The 25,776-nt window shown below is 43.3% G+C and overlaps 2 protein-coding genes across 2 annotated transcripts; one reads left to right on the top strand and one right to left on the bottom strand.

The window, feature by feature from the left end:
• The first annotated feature begins 902 nt into the window (after positions 1-902).
• On the top strand, positions 903-2,108 carry LOC116553376 (C-C motif chemokine 3-like). Its single transcript, XM_032280831.1, has 2 exons — positions 903-1,210; positions 1,596-2,108. Exons 1-2 carry the CDS (start codon positions 1,062-1,064, stop codon positions 1,708-1,710), a joined length of 264 nt encoding a protein of 87 aa, XP_032136722.1. The 5' UTR covers positions 903-1,061; the 3' UTR covers positions 1,711-2,108.
• A 13,776-nt stretch (positions 2,109-15,884) lies between these two features.
• LOC116553377 (C-C motif chemokine 3-like 1) lies at positions 15,885-17,902 on the bottom strand. Its single transcript, XM_032280832.1, has 3 exons — positions 17,579-17,902; positions 16,775-16,889; positions 15,885-16,376 (listed from the first exon to the last, which is right to left on the bottom strand). Exons 1-3 carry the CDS (start codon positions 17,652-17,654, stop codon positions 16,286-16,288), a joined length of 282 nt encoding a protein of 93 aa, XP_032136723.1. The 5' UTR covers positions 17,655-17,902; the 3' UTR covers positions 15,885-16,285.
• Positions 17,903-25,776: the final 7,874 nt, after the last annotated feature.

Here is a 25,776-nt window from a genome sequence, read left to right on the forward strand (position 1 = left end):
ACCATTCTTGCAAACATCTGAACCTTTGTGGTGAGCTGAAGCTCTCCTGGTTTGTACAATGCACAGCATGACACCAATCTCATGATTAAAAATTTTCCCCTTCAGAGAGGATCAGCTAAAATAACAATGGGTACTGGGCTTAACGTCTGGGTGACGAAATAATCTGTAGGACAAACTCCATGACAGGAGTTTACCTGTGTGACAAGCCTGCATATGTACCCCTGAATTTAAAAGTTAAGAAAATGAAAAAAGAAAACAAAATTCCTCCTCGGTCTCCCCACATTTATATCTTCTAATACCCCAAGGTTGCCTGTAAAGAGAAGAGACGGCTGAGACCCCAGAAGGAGGCAGCAGCTACAAGCCCCGAGTTCAGCTCTACCGGGCTGCCAGGTGAACTCACAGTCTGCCCAGCATCCTGGGGACCCCACGGCCGCCCCTGCTGTACTTTTCTTCACTGAGGCCCTCTGCCCCCAGACCCGCTATGCCTGTGTGAGTTGTCTTTTGCTCTTGTGCCCCACTCTCTGGCCATAGCTTGGACCCCACTGCCCAAGTCTATCCCTGAGATCTCCAAGTAGAGAACTTCAGAGGAATTTGAGGGACCATTTCCTGAGGAGAATTTTTCTTCCTAAGGGGTTTCAGCAATTCTATTCTCCTGCTCTGGAAGACAGAGGGACAGTGAGTCCCATTCCATGGATGAGAAAATGGATGCCCACAGGGATTTTGACAAGGCGGAGGATTTGGTCCAATTGGTTCTCAGTGGTGTGGCCTTGGCTCTCCTTAAGAACTCAGATGGAACTCCCCAAGGAGAGATGGGATGAGAAATAGTTTGTTCAGAAAACTAAATTTCCAGTAGAGAGACATAGAGACCCAGAACCAAGACAGAGAATGAGAAAGAACAAAAGAGGGAAAGATGCAGAGATTAAAGTGTCAGGGAAAAGAAGACACGCCAGCTTCCTTCTGGATCTCTTTGTCCCCACATCCCCACCCCAAGCAGTGCTGTATCTTAGTTCTTCCTGACTCTCAAGGAAAGGGACCAGGGCAGCTGGCTGGCCTTCTGAACAATGACTTGGGGTCTTTCCGTCCTGTGTCTTGCAGTTGATACCACGTACAACCGGTTCTGCTGCTTCTCCTACACCTCCTGTCGGGTTCTGCAAAAAGTCATAGTTGACTATTTTCCAACCAACCACAATTGCTTCAATCCAGGTGTCATGTAAGTGCCAGCGCTCCTACCCACCCCTCGGGAGAAAGACCGGGAGTTCTGGGGTGAGGTCCCCTCAGAGTACTCAGCTCTCTAAGGTCCATCAAGGTGCTGGACTCCAGGGGAGGCCCCTGCAGTGTTTTCTGACCTGGCCTGGGGCCCACAGAGTCCTGAAGGACCGCCCCTGAGCAGAGGGAAGAGAGCAGACAACAGGAGTTGGCTTTCTGAGGAAGCCCACCTGAGACACTTGGGGAAGTCCTGTGAACCCCAAAGTTAAGGGGAGATTTTACAAGAATGAGAACAGGCCCTGAGATGCCTGGGACAGAGAAGGATGGAAGGGCCACAGTATTCCCCTGCTGAATCCGGTAGGGCTTAACTCTTCCTCCCTTCTCCACAGCTTCCTAACCAAGAAAGGCCGGCACATCTGTGCCAACCCCAGTAAGGAGTGGGTCAAGAAATACACCAAACACCTGAATGCTTCAGGGGCTGCAGAAGCTGTGAGGACCCAGTGACCTTGGTGGGGCCAGGAGGGAGCAGGAGCCTGAGCCAGGGCAATGATCCCACCACCCTGGAGGCCATCTCTTCTGAGAGTTCCATCTGCTATGCCCAGCCACATTAACTAACTTTTAATTTTAATTTATGCATCATATTTCATTCTGAAATTCATTTCTGTTGTTGAACTGCATTACGAAATTAGTATTTTCTCTGACATCTCATGACATTGTCTTCATCCTTTCCCTCCAACTCTTCACACATTCACTGTGTGGATCAATCAGTGTGATTAGCTTTCTCAGCAGACATGGTACCATATGTGTCAAATGACAAATGCTATTGCATGGTTTTGCTCAGCACCACCTTTTAATATATTGGCAGCACTCATATAAAAGGTAAACCAGAATTCTCCTTGTGATAACCCTATTGATTTGATTTCACCTAATCAGAATCACAGATTGACAGGAATTCTGGGGGAGGAGCAGGGAAATAGGAAAAAGGGCAGAAACCACAAGATAGGGACTGAGTACTTCTAGAGTCATGCCAGATGTTTCCCTGGAGATACGTTCCCGAAAAGTTGAAGCAGACACCATTATTTTATAAACCATATTGTAACTGAAATGCCATAGAAAAATTTTCTACTTAAATGAATACCAAAATGACACTGTGATGCATATTTATACACACAAGCTCATTTTCATAAATAAAGCTTTCCTCAGAATGAAGGCTAACATCTTTTGGGGCCTTACGAAATGCTGGGTTCTGGGCTAAGTACTTATATTAGTGAAAGTCTAGCAAACACCATCCACATCCTAGCAAGGACTCCTTACCTGGAAGTTGTCTGAAAGCCTTGGTCATGTTATCTTTGTTCTCCACTCTGCTTTTGGGGAGGATGTTTTCCATGACTACCTGAGATGTGGCTTGGGGTTGGGGTGGCCAGAGTTACCAAAAAAAAAAAAATACAGAATAGATACTTTTTTAGTGTAAGTATATCCCATGCAATATTTGGGACCTACTTGCATAAAAAAAATTATCTGTTCTTTATCTGAAACTGGAATTTAACAGGGTATCCTAAATTGTATCTGGCAACTCTCCAAAGAAGGAATAGCGCTTAGAGAGGCATCTATTTCCTGTTGGAGGTGTCTACTGATTGGCTTAAGTGTAGAACAGGACTTCTCAACCTTGAATTCACATTAGAATTGCTTAGGAGAGCTTTTAAAAATTCCAGTGCCAGGGCCTCACATCCAAAGTTAAGAATTTAATTGGACTTAGGTGGGGCCTGGCATCAGTAATTTAAAAACTCCCCAGGAAGTGTTAACGTACAGCCAAGTTTGAGAATCACTGTTGGTGTGTGCTCATAGGGTGTTTTTAGCCAGCCTTAGGGTTTCAGAGGCAATGCAACTCCGTCCCAAGTTTTGAAGGCATCTGAGCTAGTTATTTTGGGTTCATTCCATTGGATGGTTAATCATAAGCACAGACTCTATCAGATACAGTTATTTCTAGAAGTGGGTTTTTAACACCTCTCTTCCAGCACAGCACTGAGAGCTCTGTGGTCATCTCTTCCACCGCCAACCGGCTCCCTGTTGTATTGACACCGCATTGTCCCCTGCTGGTGAAACAATGCCACAGGCATGAAGGCCACCCTCTTTAGCTACCAGCCTCTGATGAATACAGCTGCAGCTTCACAAAGAGCACGACTGTTCATTGTGATGGTTAATTTTAGGCGTCAACTGGGCTAAGCTAAGGGATACCCAGATAGCTGCTAAACATCATTTCGGAGTGTGTCGGTGTGGTGTTCCGAAAGAGATTAGCATCAGAAGACTAAAGAAGATCTGCCCTCACCAATGCAGGCAGGCACCATCCAATTCACAGAGGTCCCAAACAGAACAAAGAAGCCGAGGAAGGGTGACTCTGCTGTCTGCATTTGAGCTGGGACATCCATCTTCTCCTGTCCTCTGACAGCCACGCTCCTGATTCTTGAGCCTTCAAACTCAGACAGGGACTTGTACCATCGCCTCCTCTTTCTGACCCCTTCTCAGGTCTTTGGACTTGCACCAGGACTGACAACATCTGCTGCCCTGGTTCTCAGGCCTTGGGACTGAATCACACCACTGGTTTTCCTGGTTCTCCAGCTTGCAGATGGCAGGACTTCTTGGCTTCCATAATTGTGTGAGCCAATTCCCCTAATAAATATCTCTGTATTTATATCTGTATCAACATTGATCATTGATAGAATATACATCTATATTCGTAGAGAGAAATCGCCTATTGTTTGCGTTTTTCTGGATAACTGACTAATACATTCATTTTATCATCAAGGTAAATATTTACAAGGAGGGATCTGAGAAGGAGATGGACCGGGCTGCTTTGGGACCTGCTTTCCCGTCCCGTCTAGTCTTTCACCGCCTCATTTCTGCTTTTGTTAACATTAGCTTGGAGTGGAGAGCTCTGCTCTTGTAGTCCTGCAAGCTCCACGTCACTGGTTTTTTAATCAGCTTGGTTTTCAGGCAGCAAGCAGAAAATATACTTCTTTTAAAAACTACTTTTCCCCCCTTTCTCTGCTATCAGAATCAGTTTCAAAGAAAGTTGATTTCTTTCTTAATGGGTCTTACTAAGACTAATGCAAGAAACAGTCTCCAATACCTTGAGTTTTCCTTTTTGTTAAAATCTTGGCTGACAGATGGCTTTAGACTATATAACAGGCCATGGGGTAACCAGCTGTTCTGCTAACTAGAGGTGTCCCCACGGACTTTGACCTCAGCTACTACCCTCAGTCAGTTCTACGTTTGGGGACCTATTACTTGTAACATTGCAGTCAGTCTATATTAGTTAGGGATGGCTTAAGTCACAATGTCAGAAAAAATAACTGATCTGGCTTAAATAATAAAGGGAACTTGTGAGTTCACATAACTGGAGCTTCAAGAAATAGAATTAGCTTCAGGTAAAACTTGATTCAGTGGTCCTTCTGTAGTCCAGTTTCTCCATAGACTATATATGTCTTTCTGAATTTCTGATCTCCCTGCATTTGAGAACTCCATTCTAGAACAAAGTTATAATATATTTGTCCTAGTTACTCTATTAGCAGAATAGCTTCCAGAAACTTCCAGAGCAATGTGGATTGGGAAGAGAATGTCAACCTTGAGCCAAGAGCCTGAACTCCACTTTTATTGGTCTGGCTGGCTTGGATTAAGAGCCCATCTCCATCTCTTAACCCACGGATCAGCCGACTATGGCCTTCAGGCCCAATTTGACCTACTACCTGTTTTTTGTTGTTGTTGTTTGGTTTTGTTTTTCTTTGAGATGGAGTCTCGCACTGTCGCCCAGGCTGTAGTGCAGTGGCACAATCTCAGCTCACCTCAGCCTCCGCCTCCCTGGTTCAAGCAATTCTCCTGCCTCAGCCTCCTGAGTAGCTGGGACTACAGGCATGTGCCACCATGCCTGGCTAATTTTTGTATTTTTAGTAGAGACGGGGTTTCACTGTGTTGGCCAGGCTGGTCTTGAATTCCTGACCTTGTGATCCGCCCACCTCTGCCTCCCAAAATGCTGGGATTATAGGCGTGAGCCACTGTGCCTGCCAACTACCTGTTTTTATATGGCCTGCAAGCTAGGAGGTTTTTACATTTTAAGTGATTGAAAACCAAAAGAAGACTATTTTGAGAAATATAAAACTTGTATGAAATTTGAGTTTTAGTGTCCATAAAAAAAGTTTTATTGGAATCCAGTTGGGCTCCTTTGTTTGTGTATTGTGTATAGCTACTTTCACACAACAAAGCAGAGCTGAGTAGTTGTGAAAGAGACTGTATGATCCACAAAAGCTGAAATAGTTACTATTTGGGCTTTTACAGAGCAAGTTTGCCAACCCATATCTTAATTAATCTTTATGGCTTAGGGAAGCCACAAAGATTTACTGATTTGTTTGAGCTGATCAATGTCTATAATAAGCAATGCTGATGGCCTTAAAATCCCACAAACTACCAGAGGGGTTGCTTTTCCAAAGAGTCATTTAAGGTTGAAAGAGAAAGAACTTGGAACCCAACTAGTATCTACCAAATGTATCTAACTTTCTTATATAATAAATATGTGGTAATATAGATATTGGTATCGAGATACACATTTGGAATGTATGTTCTGTATACATAGTTTTACATTAATATCATAGACACCTTTCATTTCAGTATGTATATCTACTTCATTCTTTTCAGTAATTTCGTGCTTATTATGTGGCTATACCATGATGGTTTAAATTATGCATCTTTTAAAGAATTTTTTAATTTTTAAATTATGCATCTTTTAAAGAATTTCTATTGGTTGTTTTTACAAACAGAGCTGCAAAGAACAGCAATGTGCCAACACTTTGTGTCTTTTTGTTTGTTTTTGAGACGGAGTCTCACTCTGTCACCCAGGCTGGAGTGCCGTGGTGCAATCTCGGCTAACTGCAACCTCTGCCTCTCGGGTTCAAGCAATTCTCTTCTCTCAGCCTCCCAAGTAGCTGGGATTACAGGCACCTGCCTCCATGCCTGGCAGATTTTTGTATTTTAGTAGAGATGAGGGTTCACCAGGTTGGCCAGACTGGTCTCGAACTCCTGACCTCAAGCTATCCACCTGCCTTGGCCTCCAAAGTACAGAGATTACAGGAGTGAGCCAGTTGTATACAAGCCTGGCCCTACTTTGTTTCTTTAGATAGTGTTTCTTGAAATAGATGCCTAGAAATAAGATAGATTGAAGAGTATGTAAATTTTAAATTTTTCTGCAGACTGTGTCATTGCTCTTCAAAAATGCTGATTACCAATATTTCACTTTTTGATACTAAAAAATAGATTGTTTAAAACAGACAAAGTGGTACTTATCAAAAAGTTAATATATTTTGCATTTCTCACAAGTATGTTGAATTTCTTCCTGTTGCATTTTATAGCAGGAATCCTGACTCAGTCTAACTTTCTTATACTTAAAAATATAATGTAGGCCAGGAGTTAGCAAACGTTTTCTTTTTTTTTTTTTTTTTTTTTGAGATGGAGTTTCGCTCTTGTTACCCAGGCTGGAGTGCAATGGCGCGATCTCGGCTCACCGCAACTTCCGTCTCCTGGGTTCAGGCAATTCTCCTGCCTCAGCCTCCTGAGCAGCTGAGATTACGGGCACGCACCACCATGCCCAGCTAATTTTTTGTATTTTTAGTAGAGACGGAGTTTCACCATGTTGATCAGGATGGTCTCGATCTCTTGACCTCATGATCCACCCGCCTCGGCATCCCAAAGTGCTGGGATTACAGGCATGAGCCACCGCGCCTGGCAAACGTTTTCTATAAAAGGCCAGATAGTAAATATTGATATCTTTGTGGGCTGTATAATGTCTGTTGCAACAATGTGACTTCACCTTTGTCTTGGGAAAGCTGTGACAGACAATATGTAAAAGAGTGGGGGTGGCTGTGTTTCAACAAAACTTTATTTAAAAAACAGGGATCATGCTAGATTTGTTCTGAATACCATAATTTCTTCACCTCAATCTAGGCAATCCGTCAAATAATTCTGCATTCACAATAGAAGTCTTGTTGTATATATTGTCTGACTGTCTTTCCTTTCTCTAATGTTAACCACTGATTTTGTGGAGCATGGATTCTAGGGAAATAATACCCAGGTAAGATATCTATTACCATGTGCATCTTATTTCTAAAAGAGTGGTTAAATTCTTATTGAGGCCGGGCACAGTGACTTATGCCTGTAATCCCAGCACTTTGAGAGGCTGAGGCAGGCGGATCTCTCAAGGTCAGGAGTTCAAGATCAGCCTGGCCAACATAGTGAAGCACCACCTCTACTAAAAATACAAAAATTAGCCAAGTGTGGTGGCATGCACCTGTAATCCCAGCTACTTGGGAGGCTGAGATAGGAGGATCACTTGAACCTGGGAGGCGGAGGTTACAATGAGCTGAGATCACACCACTGTACTCCAGCCTGGGTGACAGAGTGAGACTCCAACTCAAAAAAAAAAAAAAAAAAAAAGTCTTATTGGCAAATTCAGTAGTTTTTGGTCTTTAGTCTGCATATATATCACTTGGGGGGTTGGTAAAAATCTAGGTTCCCACATCCAAACCCAATTCTCTTGGGAGCATTTTAATTAACCATCCCAGGTGGCCCTGAGATGCTCATAGGTTTGCATATTAATTACACTATTTATTCGCTGCATGACCATGGATAAGTTGTTCTAACTCTCTGAGATAACAGTTCCTCTTCTGCCAAATGGGAATATTAATAGTACTTAGCCCTTGGAGGCATTGTTAGAATTTGAAGGACAATGAATAATTTTCAAGAGAGTTTGATTTATAAGAAAAATAAACTTAAATGCATGAATATATATATCAAGCATGAATTTACTTAGTGCATATGCATTATACACTGGGTGCATAATATTTTATAAAATAATCATTGTTTTATAAAATAGTGTTTCATTATTGGGGAGAGGCATTACTGCCATTTCCTTCCTGTTGACTTCCCCTCTTCAGACTTTTCAACTCTTCCCTCCTCCCATCCCACCCCCTTGTTTTGTCACAAAACAAAGCCAATAGAATCACCAACATTTTAAGACTGGTTTACTCAAAATGAGCTCATTGTTTTACATAGTGGAACACAGAAATGTTAAATCATGTTCTATAAATACTTGTTGGTTGACAGCTTTGGAACAATGTCCTGTAGAAAAAGCTGAATGTAGCCACCCACCTTGTATGAGAGCTGCAAAGAACAGCCATGCGCCTGAATATGTGTCAACCACTGAGTGACTGTGACTGAAGGGGCTAAGGAAGGGGTGTAGAGAGCCTTGTGGGATCCCTTCCAACAAGCAGTCAAGGACACATAGAAATACATCGCAAAAATTAAATAATCTAGATAAGTTAAAATGCATGCTAAGAAGGGTCCCAGGGTGTTATTGCTTAGACAGGGGCAGGCTCAGGAACTGAAGGGGTCCCTAGGGCCCGAGTCCCTGCTTCCTAATCTGCCCACAAATGTAACAGTGTCTTGTTGCTTCCAGGTCACTCAGGAATTTGACTCTGAAGTCAATGATGCACTTGGCACCAGAATTCGGTGGGGTTGGCACAGACCTGCCAGCTTCGGCCACTTTCATTCTGAAAGCTGTTAAAAGAGACAGAGTTGTAAAAATTGAGGAATCAGCAAGGGAATTCCTGGTCCCATGCTGGCTTCCCCTTTCTGCCTTGGCAAGCGTAGGGCCTGTCCACTTGCTCAGGACTCTTTGCCCAACCTCAGCTCCCTAGACCTTTCCTCAGTGGCTCAGGGGTCTCCTCAGGCAGCCTCCTCCTGCTAACACTTCTTCTTCTCTTCCCTCTGCCAGGGGCAGCTCTTCCATGGTTCCATGCAGACCCCAGGTCAGGCCAGACAACACCCCTATGGCCCTTCCCTGTGTCCCACCACCAGATAGGGCCTCAAAGGCCCAGGGTCCCCAGGATATCTCTCATGCCAGCTGGTGCCCTTGCAGGCTACCCTCCTCCTAGTCCTGCTTCTCTCTAGAGATGGGCAAGAGCACCAGCCCTTACCTGGCATCAGCTTTTAGTTTCACAATGGCCATCTACCATTTTGCTGAGGGTCTTCTGAGGGTCATAGAAAAAGCAGCAGATGCTTGGGTGCTTGGGGACCTGGGCATTCTGAGGGAAGGAGCGGCATGACCCTGAGTCATTTTTCACTGGGGACAAGTGAGCCAACTCCTACCCAGTGAAAAAATTAGAAGGAAGTAGATGGAGACAGCACCGTTCAGGGGATGATTTGGGGATGAGAAGAACAAGAAGGAAGTTGGGGATTTGGGGTGAGAAGAACTGGCAGGAAGTTGGGGATGTCTTGTTTCACCACGTTTCCCTTCCGTTTCTGTTTGAGTCTTAGATTTGGTTTCCATCTCCCTCTGTAGGAAGGAGCTAATTGCAGCTAATTAAATAGTCTGCCTCTTATTCTAGCTCTACTTGGGGAACATAATATGGTTTAAGAAGAGATTTTTCCAGCAAGAGACCATCTCTGCAAATCACCTGTGAGGCAGGTCTGTGGCGATTTTATGACTCAGCTGGCCACTGAGAAGCCATTATAGCTGGATGCTGCCCCTTATTGAAACCTACTCAATGTTCTCCTTCCCTAAGTAGGATAAGATCGTATCCTGCTTATAAGGTTTATAGAACAGACAGTGAAAACTCTCTAGGGAAGAATATCTTCCTGAACAGATAGCCCAGGGCGTTTTGAAAATCCCTTAGGAAACTCTCTGTTTCACTTGTGCACCTCTGTCCTTGGACTTTGGTGATGTGCTTCCACCCCAGCCAGAAAGTGCGGGAAACAACAGCAAAAGGCAGGAGGAAGACAGACTCGAGAGAGGAGGCCCAGGAACAGGGGGCCGTTATGAGTGAGGAGGATGTGAGGGCCCAAGAGTGTGAGCAGAAGTGGACAGGGCTTGGGCACTCAGCTGCCAACCCCCTCCTCGGGTCCAAGCTGTGTCTTCTTCTCTTACGAGGTGAGCCCTGAGTCATGAGAAGATGGAAACTGGGGCTGATGCGAGAGGATGTTTTTAAGCACAGTGGTGTCTTGTTGACTTGCATATGCAAGGGGGTCTTGGGTAACCACAGGGCTCAGGGTATCTGCAAGAATAGTTCAAGGGTTCACTTGTCTTGGGGCTGTTTATGGGGAAGTGGTTTCCACAGCAAGAGGAGGTGAGATGGTGGTGTCACCCCTGGACCACACTTAGCTAGTTCTTTCTCACTAAAGCTCTGTAGTCATAGTTTCCCCTGGCAGAGCAGCAACTTCTATGTTATCCCACCACTGTTCTAATGGTGTAGACTTGACTTATGCCAGAGTCCTGAGCAGCGCAGCCCAACTTAAACCACACACAGATGGACAGAGCTGTATTAGTGAAGCCTGCGCTACAGAGCAGTGACAGTACAGCTAGGCTTTCAGACATTCAGACTGTTCATTCAAGACAGATATGCACTGAGCAAATGACCTAAGGATGTGTTTAATATGGGTGCTAATATGCATAAGGAACCTTGAAATAAATGTTCTTAGCCTTTGACCAAGAGGGTCCATGTCTAGGAATCTAATCTCTGTAGAAATAAATTCAAATATGAAAAAAAGAACAATGCATAAGTATATTTGGCCCCTAGCATATTTATAGCATCTTAAAATTGGACCCAATTTAAATTACTTATGATATGGAAATGGCTAAGAAAATTATGGCATCTTCCCTTGATTGGCTATTAGGCAGCCTTTACAAACAATGCAATGATATGAGAAATGCTTAAGTTATGGTAAGTTTAAAAACCTCAGGATGCAAATCGGCTTATTTTAATCATGATCCACCTAGCATTTAGGTTGTGGTCAATCCCACATCATGTATTTTTGTGGGTGCAGTTCCCAGGAAAGAGGGGGAATAAAAACTGCAAGTATAAAGTGTCTTGTTGGCTTGCAGTCTTCTTGTCTACCTTTTTGCCTATCCACTATGTAAAGACTCCCCTCTCTTCCTTAATATGGGCAATTTCTACTGATGACTCATTGTTCTAAGAATTCTCTCCCCTCCTCCTGCATCCTCAGTGCCCCATCTTTGGCTGGTGTGAAGGAAGGTGTGCTTGTGGCAGGGCCAGTTCTCTCTTTCTCAGTATGTTCTGGAGTGGGTATGTAGCCCCATTTTCTAGTGGTTACCTTGACATCATGAAGTTCTTATGTCTCTTTTGCTCTAGATTTGGGCAACAGTCATTCATTGGGCAACAGGAAATAACACAAGTCAGCATCTTCTTAAAAATAAAGTAATTCAGGAAGGTGGACCACTAATAGTTTCTAATCTAGAGAGCAAAGGAGTGGAAATATTTATCACACACAAAGTACTAGTGCCTTTTACTAATCAAGACAAAAATTAACAGGAAAAAGACAAACACATTATAGTGAAACATGTTTTCATTGTTAGTGAAAGACAAATACATATAGTGAAAATGTGAGTTTCTGGCATCAGGAAACACGCAGAATAGATGCTGGTCATCTATTCTGCGTGTTTCCTGATGCCAGAAACTCACATTTTCTCAGGGGAAATTCTTCCCCATAATTCTCAGGCTTTAAGTTTTTGTAAAATTCATTAAACTCAAAGATTCGACTTATGTGCCTTGATTAACTTAAGCAAATCAATGAAAGCCATCCCCATGACCACAGCGATTGATTAGGAATTGGGTTCCTAAGTCCGTCAAATCTGAAAGGGCCTAGTGATGTTTTTTCCAATGGAAACACAGACTCACTTTTTCCTGCAGACAATGAATAAGGATTCATGTAACACTGGCAGGTACTGGCAGCCACCCCAGGCCTCCCACAGGAAAGGCAGATCAGAAAGAGAAGCAAAGCGGGCCCATGAGATACCACGGGGCTGCTGCGTCCAGCCTTGCTTGGCACTAGGGCCACTTTTATACCTTACAGTCTTGGAGCCACAAGGTGCGTTTACTCAGGCCTCTTTGAGTTTGGTTTGCTTCTTTGTTTTCTGCCTGGAAACTGACAGCATCCTGAGAGATAGAGAGATCTGTATCTGTACAAAGGTACGGGGTCTGTTGAAAGTCACAGGTCCTGACTGAAGTGTGGAACTGGCCGAAATGAGAAAGCAGGAGGTAATTTGGTGAGGACCTTGTTAAATGGAAGTGATTTTTAAACCTTACATGCATCAGAATTACCTGGAGCCTTGTTAAAACACAGTTTGCTGGGCCCTGGTCCATTAAGAAGTGATGTGGGGCTGAGAATGTGTGTTTATACCATGTTTCCAGATGATATTCACAATGCTGTCCTGTCTGGGCACTACCTTTTGCAATACCCATTAGAAGGTATTGCACATGCTGGTTGAGCTATGGTCTGTCTTATTTTGGTGCTGAAAGCCTGTGCCAAATACTAAGTCTGCAATATTAAGGAGTTTGATAGAAAAGATTCTGAATATTGGAGTTTGGTAGCTGTGTATTATATCAGTGAGGTCCTTTAAAAAATAGTTTAGGCTACTTTGAAATGGGTTTATTTGAAATTGAAAAAGGAAGAAATTCAACTTGCTAAAAAAGGCTCTTCCAACCTGTTGACTGAGAACCCAGTAATCTGGAGACTTGAAGGGCTGTAAATGCAGGATTTTCTACTCTAAGATAAAGTTAGCATGAGCAGAGACAGGAAGATGAGAGACTTAACAAGGCCAAGGGTCAAATATTCATCACCTTCACATGGGCTAAGATGCAGGCAGAGGTCTGTCATCAGAGGCTGGGAGGTAGGGGTGACAACCGCGGTACGGTCTGTGCTAGAAAGTGCACATCCCCATCCCCAGTTAAAATGCAAATGCAAACTATGTAACTGACAACCTCTCTGCTTCTGGCTACCTAGCCCATAAATTGATCAGAAGCAAATGGTAGCCTATGAACATTAGAAGGGAGTCACATTGCCAAAGAAACCATAAGACTGGCTCCAAACAGTCATTGATTACACAATACCTAAGGCAACCTCAGGCTAACTCACACAGACAGGAAGTCAGCAGTCTCCAGAAAGCAGCCACATTGCACATCTCAGATTGTCCATGGAGGACATTCCCCTAAGAAGAAGAGCTAGGGACTGCCAGACAGGCTGAAGTACTTAAAAATGGAATTCCTGTTCTCCCATTCCCTAACAGGGATCTTTGTTCAGCTTGCTCTGCTTGTATAACACTAGTATGTAGGGAGTGTTGGGCATGATTAAACTTTACTTAGCTTTGGGTTTCTGGATCTTGAGAAACAATTCAGTGCAGGCAAATTTTGTGTGCCCCTATATTTTTTCCTGAAAGGCAATAAAAAATGAATGATGACACCTTCACTGCATTTATGGGGACAAAGGCTGCCTGTGTGTGTGTGTGTGTGTGTGTGTGTGTGTGTGAGAGAGAGAGAGAGAGAGAGAAAGAGAGGGAGAGAGAAAGAGGGAGAGAGAGAGAAAGAGAGAGAGAGAAAGAGAGAGAGAAACCTTCTCCAAAGGATGTGTTTGCTGCTCTACCCTCATTATATGAAAGCCATCATAGCATCAAAACTCTGTAAGCCAGGCTGAGCTCTACCCTCTCTGCATCAGCTCAGAATCTCTACCAGAAGGTGGTTGTTATGGCTAGAATATCACCCATCAAAAAATAGGGTAAGACGAGACCAGAGAGGTAAGCTATGGAAAATAACTCGAAGTTTTTTTTTTTTTTTTGAAACAGAGTCTCGCTCTGTCGCCACGCGCCAGGCTGGAGTGTAGTGGCGTGATCTCAGCTCACTGCAACCTCTGCCTCCCGAGCTCAAGCAATTCTCCTGCCTCAGCCTCCTGAGTAGCTGGGACTACAGGCGCATGCCACCAAGCCCAGCTAATTTTTGTATTTTTAGTAGAGACGGGGTTTCACCATGTTGGCCAGGATGGTCTTGATCTCTTGACCTCTTGATCCACCCGCCTCAGCCTCCCAAAGTGCTGGGATTACAGATGTGAGCCACCACACTCGGTCCATAACTCAAAGTTTTAAAAGTGCAGAATATAAAAAGAAAATACCCTCATTCCTAAAACAAAACAAAACGAAACAAACAATTTATTTCCTCAAAGAAATGACAACTATTTGATGTGTATCCTTCCAGAATTTGCCTATGTAAATATATATGTGTATATGGCTTTTAAAAATAAAAACAAAATAATATCCTTTACAGATAGTTCTGTAGCATATGTAGAGAGTATATATGAATATGCTGAATGTAAATAGATATACCTTTTGCATGTAATATTATGGACACTTTCCATAGATATAGATGTGTGTTTTTTTTTTTTACTGACTGCAGAATATTCCATTGATGAACATCTTAATCCTCTACTTATTAATCCCCTACTGATGACTGTTTGCATTTGCTTGCTTTTTACCAACCATACTGCAAAGAATATCTTCATGTCTACATATTCTTATCTTTTGGCAGCATTTCTGTAAAACAGGTTCCTAGAAATGGAACCAGGTCAAATGGGATGTAGGTCACATAGTATGTGCATTTTGATATTTGCTAAGTAGTAGTGTTCAGTTACACTTTAAAGAGTTTGAACACTACAATTCTAAACGTGTTTGGACACAAGAATTAGATTATTTTAAACAAATTGAAATAAGCATAGCTCATAAAAACACATTTGGTTTTCACACAAATATTTTGAATTTCTCTTCCTTCTACAAAAAGGACCCTAGCTTAGTATGCATTTCTTGTACTAATGCAAGCAATCCATCTGTTAAATAACGTACCTTTCACAGTAAACTTATAAAGCAGAATTCTGCTCCACACAGAAGCTGGTTGTCTTTTCCTTTTTAAACATTAGTTATTTATTTTGTAGAGTGCAGATTCTAGAGAAATGATGTATAATACACCTGCTGCCGTATGCAGATAGTTACCACACTTAGAGAATAGTGGTGAATTCTGTTGACAGTGGCTCTCAGTCATCAGCGTGCTAGGGAACACTTCGTAAGCTTGATAAAAATGTCAGTTCCCAGGTCTATACCCAAAGATTCTGAAATAAGTGGCTTAAATGATCACTGCTCACTCTATGTCAACTCAGAATCCTGACTAGAAAGTGGTTGCAATGCGTGAAATATCATCCGTTAAAGAATAGGGTAAGATTTGAATATGGGTGGATCATCTTTTGGGAAATTACTTGGTCAGTGGCTAAGAGCATGGTCTGTAGTTCAATAAAAGCCCAGTTTTGGAACTCAGTTGTACCGTTTACATGCTGTGTAACCTCAGCCAAGTTGCCTCACCTTTCTGAGCCCTGGGATACTTTTCTGTCAAATGGAGATATTAATAGTACCTAAGTTGTACTATTGCATTGGTAAAAATAAATGAACAATGCATAAAAAGCACTCAGTAGAAGTAAGCCTCAAAAATGTAGGTAATTGCTATTAAAAGCTTGAGTCATCATGAACAGGCACTTCAGAATACTCTGCTTAACGGTGTCCATTCAAGTAATAAATTCTCCTAAAGCAGAGGAATTCTCCTAGAGCATGCATATTATGATTTAACTCGTAACATATTTGTAGTTTCAATGTTCCAGCACTGTGCCCCCACTGTGAAGTGGATGACTCTGTGCCTACTCCCCGACTCTCCCAATTTCCCTCCGTTGCACATCTTCCTAATCTTTGCCTATGATTCCTCTTAACCGGTGGTTTTGACTTACCAGAAAAACAAAACCAAACTCAATACTGGTTTACCTTTTAAAAGAGCATCTTTATTATTTCAAATATAATAACAAAAGCATCTGATTCACATTTGTCAGTCTGGTGGCTTTGGTACCCTGACTGCCTACAGCAGGCCGATGACAGCCACTTGGTTGTCACCAAACACAGTGTGAGGGAAGAGGAGGGGACAGGGGGAACTCTCAGAACAAGCAATCACAAACATGCTGTGAAATTGACAATAAATTATAAAACTAAATAGTATAAATAAATTAAAGTTTAAGTTAAGAAGAGTCCCAGAGTGTGGCTGTTTGGCAACAGCCAGTCCATAGGAGAGGTAGCTGTGGAGGCCACAGGGATGTTCCCAAGGCTCGGGTTCCTGCTCCCCACTGGGCCCACCGTGGTCGCTGGGCCTCGAAGCTTCTGGGCCCCTCAGGCATTCAGTTCCAGGTCGCTGACATATTTCTGGACCCACTCCTGGCTGGGGTCAGCACAGACCTGCCGACCTCTCTTGGTTAGGAAGCTGTGAAGAAGGGAGGAATTCAGCAGGGGAATCCTGGGCCCCCCATGGCCCCTTCATCCCTCTCTGTCCTGGGCAGCTCAGGGTCTGCTTGCTTTCTCCGGGAACCCCTGCCTATCTCCGTCTAGAGAGCTGCTCTCAGTGACTCACAGAGGTGGCCTCAGAGGGTCCTGCTGCCTCCTTCTTCCTGTCCCTTTCCTCTGAGCTGGGGAAGCCCTTCCTGACTCTGTAACACCCACCCCACTCTAGCCCCAAGTCAAGTCACACCTTGGAGCCCTGGGTCCTGTATCCCTGATAGGCTCTGGAAGGCTGGCCCTTTCCGGAATGGCCTTCTGGCCCATCTCTGCCTCACCCAGACCCTCCCAACCTCCCTAGAGATGAGCAGGAAGACTGGCACTTACATGATTCCGGGCTTGGAGCACTGGCTGCTGGTCTCAAAGTAGTCAGCTATGAAATTCTGTGGAATCTTCCGGGAGATGTACCTGAAGCAGCAGGCGGTCGGCGTGTCAGCACCAGCTGTGGAGAAAGGAAGAGAATGGGTCTGAGACACAGCTCACAGGAAAAGGTCAGGTAGCTTCTGATCCCCAGGCGGGTGAGGAAGGTAGGCTTGTTCAGATCAAGTGACTGGAAAGCATTTGGGCATTTTTGCCGAGAAATGTCTGTCTTTGTTTCTGTCTATATTCTTCTTTCCCCTGGACTCTTCAGAGCGGGTTCTCTGTTTCTCTGTGTGATCCAGATACCTGAATGGACTGTTCTCTTAGCGCTCTTCAGAGAATTTCGTCTGGTTCAAGAAGTCATACCCCAACCCAAGAGAAGCCTTGGACATCTCTCGTAAGACATTCAAGGGACAGAGCTCTTGGGAGATCTAAGATGAGCTGGAGGGTGAATAACAGACCTCACTGGGAAGTGACCAGCCCTGGATTCTGCCTCTTGCAAACTAATTTGTTTCGAACCCTGCTTTTCTATCTGTACAAGGGATTGTAATTCCCCTGCCTCTGCCTAGATTCTCGTATCTGGAGATTAGGATGGCTAAGACCCCTTATACAGATGAAAAATACAGCCTTGAAAAGAAAGACCAAGATGTTTTGCAACCCTTTAACAAGTTCTCTCTTTTCTCTTGGGGTCTCTTAGGCCACAAGAAAAGACTGATGTGGTCTAACTGTGGCCAGAGAGTGGTGATAGCCGCAACAACTACATGGACTCACGTGGTGCAGAGAAGACCTGGCTGCAGAGAGCCATGGTGCAGAGGAGGATGGCAAGGGCAGCAGCAGAAACCTTCATGGTTCTGAGCAGGTGATGGAATGTGGGCTCGAGTGTCTGCAGAACCAAGAAGGGACTGGCCACTCTCTGCTGCCTGCGTCCTTCTGAAGTTCGAAGCCATCTCTTCTTCTCTTTATAGGCAACCCTGGCGGATGGGGAAACAGAATCTGGGGGTGAGGAGGGAAATTTTTAAGCATAGTGATGCTGTCATGCTGAGTGTTGCATAATTCAGGGTCTGTAGTGACCACAGGGGCTCAGGATATCCAAGAATAGCATCTCTGAGCTATTCTCTAACTCTCAGCTCCCAACTCATGACTGGTTCCAGCTTCATGATGAAATGGTTTCTCCTGTGAGTGTGAAGAGGAATGCATGTCAAGCCTATTTTTAGCTGGTCCCTTCTCATAAGAATTGGTCTATGCATGAACTCTCCAGCCCCATTCCTTCCCACAGAGCTGCAATTCTGCTTTCTCAGCCGCTCTAACCACAGGGATAAGGTCGATGGGCTGATGCTGTGGAGGGCTTCACAACCCTTCCTCCTCCCAGAGGCAAGAACTGAATAAAAGTTGGAGGAATCGAAAGCATGAAGTCACGTTTCAGTCATTTGTCTACCTCTTAGTCACAGAATGACTAAGGAACTGAGTTAAACACTAGCTGTGGATCATAAAAATGCTTCAGAGGTGGGTGTCAATATGTCAAGTGCCTAGAAATATTTATAGCTATTAACCAAGAAAAACCATTTCTAGTAAGGAATTCTGTGGAAACAACCCAAATATGGCGCCACCTTCGAACATAAAGATACCTGATCTAGCATCATTTTTAATTCTAAAATAAGCAAAGCTAAACTTTTCTGTATCAGGGAATGATCAAATTATGATATATCCACTAGATGATGTATTATTAAGTCCTTTAAATGAATGTAGTGGCACAAATATGTTTATAACATTATTCATTAAAAAAAGCAAGATACAACATTATACAAATTCTACAAAATTTGCAGAATTGTACAAATATATATATATATATTCTTTTTTTTTCATGCCAACCCTAGACATGGAAAAAATAAAAAGGCTTGGAAATACATGGCTTAAAGAATGAATAGTGCTTATATTTGTGTGATAGACCCATGGGTGATTAATTTTCTTATGTTTTTTCTTTTTCTGAATTTTTCTCATTTTATTTAGTGAGACTATATTACCTTTTTGGTCAGCCCACAAATTTGTGAACTAATTTTGTTTTAAAACATTTACAACATTACTGGCTGAAAAGTGGGTTGTTGTCAGTTGTTTAATCTGAAAGAAATTATTGATAAATATGCTAAAGTTTCTGTTCAAAGGCCTTTGCCAAAATGAAGTTTTGTTTTCCCAATTCGTTGAACCATTTTAAGGATCTTATACTATATTTACATAAATCATGCCATACTGAAGCAGGTTTTTCCTTATTCTTTTCAAAATGTAATTTCAGTAGTGTGGAAAGGTCTCTACCTTCTCAGCCAGATTATATGCTTTTTTTTATTTTCCATACTTTATTATTTTATTCTTTCATAATCAATCAGCATACCTCACTTTATAATGAGAAATAGATTTAGTTGGTTTTAATGGCCTTTGTTTCTGAGCTGCCCTGTTCTCACAGGGGCAGGTAGAGTAGTATGTGGACAGGTAATTGTAGCACTTAGCTCCTAGTGGAAAAAGAAAGGAAAGCTCAGAACCCCATGAGGGGAAGAAGTGGCCTTCCACCAGAGGGCGGAGAAGGCTTCATGGAAGGGATGGAACTTTAGTTGTGTCTGGATAATTGCCCTGGATTTAGGCGTCTATAGAGGGGTGGGCAGTGGAGGGCTAGCTGATGCAGAGTCCTGTGTGTGACATTATGGGCTTGGAGGAAAGAGGGGCTGCTTCAGTGGAGCTGCAGAGCGGTGGGGGTGAATATGGACGAAAAAGCTAAATTGGGACCAAGCTAGGACAGGCCTTGAATTCCCCCAAAGGGGTTAGAGTTGGTATGTTTGATACCGGAGAACAATGGAGGACAGAGCCAAATGGGACTACGTCTTTGGAATTCTGCCCTTCCTAAGCGCCTATAGAGTTTAGGTCTTCTCACACACATGAGCTCTGTTTGCATCCTACCCCAATGAATGCTAATTGTTTCCATCCTACCCCAATGAATGCTAATGCCAGTCTTGAGGTAGGAGAAGCAGCGGCAAGATCAGGGGTCACGATAGGTTTCACTGGAGTTTTGGCATCCACATATCTTCCCATATTGCTACCAATTCCAAATAAAGGCAACTTTGCCACTTGTTTCATTAGAAACCTACATCACAGGCAATGCCTCCTTCTCACCCCTCCCTCTGCCTCCAAGCTCTCGGTTGATACCCCAAATTGCATTCTCTTACTCACTTGTTAGGGGAACCCCCACCATATACTCGTGATTCCGTTTCTGAGAGCTGGCTTCTATGAGTTGAGGAGAGTGAGAAAAGGAAATGGAAACTGCTGAATCAGTCCGTTTTCTGATAAGGGGCATCCTCTACCTCTGTGATTACAACCCAGTGTGTTATAATTAGTTACCGACGTAATTTGCTCTTCAAAAATCTAGACCATGTCCTGTTGATTTTATTTTAATTTATTTTCTCAAGAAGTTTATAGTTTAATAAAGGCAATGTGGGAGTTTGAAAACAAACTTTTATTTTGTGCTAACGATAGATTAGTAACTACACAAATTTTAGTTCACGATAAGTAATACTTATCAAGTGATCAGCATGTGCAAATTTTAATAATAGGGATTTACATGTTTGAACTCTTAATAGTCAAAACAACCCTACGATTTAGTTACCATGATACTTTCTCAGCTGAACAGGTGAAGAAACCTGATCAGCTGAGAAAACAGTTAAGCAATTTTCCTATGGCCATAAAGCTGATGACTAGCAGAGCAGAGATTCACATCCAGGTAGTCTGACTCTAGGTACCACACACTACACATCTTGTACCTCAACTTATTATATTTGATTCTTACAACAATCCTGTGTGCTGCTGCCCATGCTTTGAGGCTGGGCATTGCTTTCCTTCCAGATTCTGGTCCTGAGGCTCCAATTTCCCGAGTGTCACCCTCTGCTATCTTCTTTGGCAGCAGGTCCCCCAGGGATGGGTTCACTGATGATGACACCTTGTTTGGCCCAACTTTGGCCTCCTTTTCTCATATATGGTGTTCGTGGTCAGGTTGCAGCAGGTGTGGGCCCCGCCTTTCATGCAGGCAGAAGCAGGACCCTGGAGTCTCCTGTCTAGCATCTTAGACAGACAATGTCTCATTGGCACAGCCCCTTCTTTCTGCAGCCAACCCCTTATTTCCTGCCCTAGTCCTTGTCATTTTCTCTGGCCATTTCTTGCATGTGTGCCGTAGGTCAGGGCATATGTCTTGGTACTGGAACAGCTCCCTCCCCCCATCCCTTGCCCCTCCTTCCGTATTCTCTACCCAATAAAAAGTGCCTCTTCCTATCAATCTTCCAAGCTGGAAAGCTGGGAGTCACCCTTGTCTCCTCTTTCTCTGTCATCTCCTATACCTATTCAATCACCAACTCTAGTCTACATTCCATTTTACATGCATCTGCCTCTCACCATTTCCACTGCCTCTGACTTAGGTCAGGTCCTTATGGTTTCTCACCATGACAACTAGAAGAGGGTCCTAGCAACTGTTTTTTCTTCTAGCTTTGTCATTTATATATTTATTTACTTGCTTATTTTGAGACAAAGTATCACTCTGGCCCGGGCTGTAGTGCAGTGGCTTGATCTTGGCTCACTGCAACCTCCGCTTCCCAGGCTCAAGTAATTATTGTGCCACAGCCTCCCAAGTAGCTGGGATTACAGGCATGTGCCACCATGCCTGGCTAATTTTTTTGTATTTTTTGTGGAAACCAGGTTTTACCATGTTGGCCAGGCTGGTCTCGAACTCCTGACCTCAAGTGATCTGCCTGCTTCAGCCTACCAAGTGCTGGGATTACAGGTGTGAGCCACCATGCCTGGCCTAGTTTTGTCTCTTTTTAATCTATCCCACCATACAGCATCCAATATAATTTTGTTAAAGCTCAAATCAGTCTCTCTTTCTCTCCTTTTAAAATCTTGCAAGCATTCTGCATAATTTCTGGCACGAAATGGAAGCTTCTATGTAACTTGACCCCTGTCTACCTCTTTGGCCTCATGGCTTTCCATGTTCAGACTTCCTGAAAACCAAGACTCAGGCTTTTTGCGCTACCTGTGGTTCCTTAAATGTGCAGCTCCCTTCTCTGCTTTTAATGAAGGAAGCGTTAACTTGGTAAAGCACAATTTCCCCTTCTTGTAAGCCACAGGGCAGGGTGAAATTCTATGAATGTGGGCACATCCCGTGACAGTTGTCGAGATTAATATTTAGAACAGTTAAGGGAAAACACTACAAAATTCCCCAAATTTTCTTTTCTTTTCTTTTTATCTTTCTTTTTTTTTTAGACGGAGTTTCACTCTGTTGCCCAGGCTGGAGTGCAGTGACATAATCTCAGCTCACTACAACCTCTGCCCCGCCTTCCTCTCCCGCAAGGTTCAAGTGATTCTACTACCTCAGCCTCCTGAGTAGCTGGGATTACAGGCGCCCACCACGCCTGGCTAATTTTTGTATTTTTAGTAGAGACAGGGTTTCACCATGTTGACCAGGCTGGTCTCGAACACCTGACCTCAAGCAATTGCCTGCCTTGGCCTCCCAAAGTGCTGGGATTATAGGCGTGAGCCTCCAAACCGTGGCCTGTAATTCCCCAAATTTTCTAAGAAAAAGAGAGAAATCCATGGATCTTGGTGTTCAAAGGCATGCAAAATGCAAAACAGAAAAGACATTTTACATCAAAATAACAGAAACTTTGGCTGTTATGCTAATACAGCACACTTCCCTTTTCTGATTTATTCATCTTCTAGAGCCAGACATCTTGGCTTCAGTTTCAAATCTGTTGTGTGACAGCTGTGTGTTTTTCTATAGGTTACGTATCTCTCTGTGCTTCAGTTTCCTCGAGTGTAAAAGGCGATAATTACAGCATCTACCTCAGAGGGCCACTGTGAGGATTAAATGCATTAATATCTGTGAAAGGCATAGAACATTACTGGTTCATAGTAAGTGCTATGTTAAGTGCTATCTACTGTGATTACTATTACCATTTTGTTATTATTGAAATATTTAATACATCCATTTTACATCAAAAATAAGTGCAGTTCTCTTGTTCTTTGCCCGTATACCCCTGTCCCTGTTTTTGCCTGGCTAATCTCAGTTCAATCTATAACAGAGAAAAGTTAGAGCAACTTAAATGGACTAAGGTGACTAGCAGACTGATTAAATACAACTTTTGGTGTATCTATGCAATAAAATATCACGCATATATTTATGCCATTTTTGAGTAATATTTAAGTTTGCAATGACACAGAAGAAAATTAAGTAACAATAATAAGACATGTTAGTATATGAAAGAATATTAAGTACCAATAGAAAAATGTAAAACTAGGTACAGAATGATAGGACAATTTTAATTTTCTAATTTATGCTTCTCTATATTTTCTCAATTTTGTACAATGACCATGTATATTTTCTGTAAAAGAAAAACAAACTAATATAATTTTTATTTTTTTGAGACAGAGTCTCACTCTGTCGCCCAGGCTGAAGTGCAATGGTGCAATCTTGGCTCACTGCAACCTCTCTCTCTCAGGATCAAGAGATTCTCTTGCCTCAACCACTCGAGTAGCTGGGACTACCGGTGTGCACCACCACACCAAACTAATTTTTTGTATTTTTACTAGAGACAGGGTTTCACTTGGTTGGCCAGGCTGGTCTTGAACTCCTGACCTCAGATGATCCACCCACCTCAGCCTCCCAAAGTGCTGGGATTATAGGTGTGATGCTCAGCCTATAAATTTTTTTTAAAAAATTAGGGTCTCACATTTTTGGAAGCTTACCTTAATACTTTACTACCACCATCTAAAGTGCATATTCTCACCCTCTGACCCCTATGACCTGCATGGAAAGAGGCCAGAAACAATTTGAAGGAAGATGCTTCATAAGGAATACTGAAAGTTGGCCAGGCGTGGTGACTCATGCCTGTAATCCCAGCACTTTGGGAGGCCAAGGCAGGTGGATCGCCTGAGGTCAGGAGTTTGCGACCAGTCTGACCAATATGGTGAAACCCCATCTCTAAAAAAAAAAAAAAAAAGGAATACTGAAAGTTTTCTTGACCTCATGAATGCTGATGAGGCTTTATCCCTCTCTCAGGAATTGAACATCCCCTGAAGTTCCTGACATCTACCTTTCACAACCAAGAGCAGGCTGTGGCAAATGACCACGGTCCATTTCCACGGTGAGAAGAGTGGGGCTGGCCAGCTCCATAGTCAGAGTGTGGCAGTCACTGATAAACTGCTCCAACCAGCTCATTGTCCTATGGATTTCACACTGAAGAATGCTGCACTCTGGATAATTATGTACTGGCTCCTTCAATCCACAATTCAGCTTCTGCTCCCGTTTCCCCCAAAGTGACTTGGATGCCATACTGGCAAAACCGCAGAATTTGCCTCTTCTTGGTTTATTATCTTGGCAAAATGACCCTATGTTCCAGCTCCCCTTGGCTTCCCAGTCTCCACATTTGCCCTCCAGGTGTTCTCTAGTTCTAGGCATCCCACCTCCTAGAGGTCACCTGTTTGGTCCAACACCTGGTAGTCTCCCCAACACTGCAGGAGAGGCCAGGCTGTCCAGATCAACAGCCTTTCTTCCCTGCTCCTCAGCACTTTTGTAATATCTTCTGAGAATCTGTTCGAATCAGAGATTATGTAATCTCAGATGGTCATACCTATAGAGGGACTCTAGTCATCTCTGAACTGGGAGTTGAAGACCTTGGGGGTCTTTTAACTTTTATAGGTTTTGCTTTCCAAATCTGTGTTGTGGCAAAACAGATTGGGATCAGGTAAAACCACAGGCTGTGGATATGTTGAGGAAAATGAAAAATACCAGGACATTTTCAAGATCATGTTACTGCTGTGGCTGCTGGTCCTGCTTGCAGCCTGCGAAGCTGAAGACAATGTGACAAGACAAACGTAAAAATGCCCAGAATGGAGTTATGAATATAGTGGTGGTCAAGGTTGTGGAGGGGGAAACCTGTATATGACCACAAGTAAGCGGGAAAGAAGGGCTTCTCTGCTCAGGGGTGAAGGGTGGCCCTCTGAATGCCCTCTGAATGGAGCTCCCTGGAACCATGGATGACCCTTGCCGTCACTTCTTGCAATTCTGAGCTATTTTGATAAAACTATTGGATGTGTGGGTTGAGGGTGGGGGAGGAGAAGTACCACACTTCAAGGGCTGAGGAATCACCTTTCGGGTAAAATGTCAGAACAACCAGTGCATTCATACTTGTTTTACCCATTTGGCTATATAGTGGTCCACATCTTGAGTCCATATTACTCATCACATCCCCTCCATGGAGATAAGCATAACACAGTTTCTGCATCAAGGAGCTCACTTTCTAGCTGGGGAGGAACTTACATAAATAGATAAATATGTGACAGGTGGTAAGAAGGAAGTAGTTCAGAAGACTGTAGGAGTACAATGAAGGATACAGAATTTACTTAGGAAAGAGGTCAGGGAAGTTTCTCTAAAGAAGATGAGCATTTTTTTTTTTGTCATGTATCTGAGAGTCATTCGTTATCATTCTTTATCGGCTCCCCTTGACTTTCCAGTTTCCACATCATCTTCCAGGAGTTCTAAATGGCACCAGTGCCTAAATCTTGGTGGGGTAGTGAATATGGCTAAGCAAATGATACAAGTCCTTTTTAATCTCATTGTGGACTTCCACTGGTGCAGACGTAGTATTATTGTTAGGATCTTCATGAAGACCCCTCAAAACATTTTACCTCCATGAGCCAAAGATCAGATCAAGGCTAGGAAACAAAAGTCCACAGACAAACTCATTGTATGGCTCAATAATGTCTAATCACCCATTTTTATTAAGCATCATTTTCCTGAAGCCCCAGAACGGGCATCCTCCGAATCTCTACACTTTGCCCATTCAGACAGCTGCTCTAGTGGGGATTGAGACTTAACTTGGAACTACTCATCTATGGCTGATAGACAGCCTTCTCCATCCCTCATGCTTTCTGACACTGTTTCT

The sequence above is a fragment of the Sapajus apella genome, unplaced genomic scaffold, assembly GCF_009761245.1.
Source record: "Sapajus apella isolate SASKATOON/1434 unplaced genomic scaffold, GSC_monkey_1.0 scaffold12, whole genome shotgun sequence".
NCBI classification, from domain to species: domain Eukaryota; kingdom Metazoa; phylum Chordata; class Mammalia; order Primates; family Cebidae; genus Sapajus; species Sapajus apella.

Bases quoted from the DNA above. Each gene is read 5' to 3' on its own strand.
- LOC116553376 (XM_032280831.1), top strand. From the start codon at position 1,062: ATGACTTGGGGTCTTTCCGTCCTGTGTCTTGCAGTTGATACCACGTAC. The intron at 1,211-1,595 runs GTAAGTGCCAGC...CCTTCTCCACAG, and splicing joins TGCTTCAATCCAGGTGTCAT to CTTCCTAACCAAGAAAGGCC.
- LOC116553377 (XM_032280832.1), bottom strand. From the start codon at position 17,654: ATGAAGGTTTCTGCTGCTGCCCTTGCCATCCTCCTCTGCACCATGGCT. The intron at 16,890-17,578 runs GTGAGTCCATGT...CTTTCTCCACAG, and splicing joins CCAGGTCTTCTCTGCACCAC to CTGGTGCTGACACGCCGACC. The intron at 16,377-16,774 runs GTAAGTGCCAGT...CCTTCTTCACAG, and splicing joins TGCTCCAAGCCCGGAATCAT to CTTCCTAACCAAGAGAGGTC.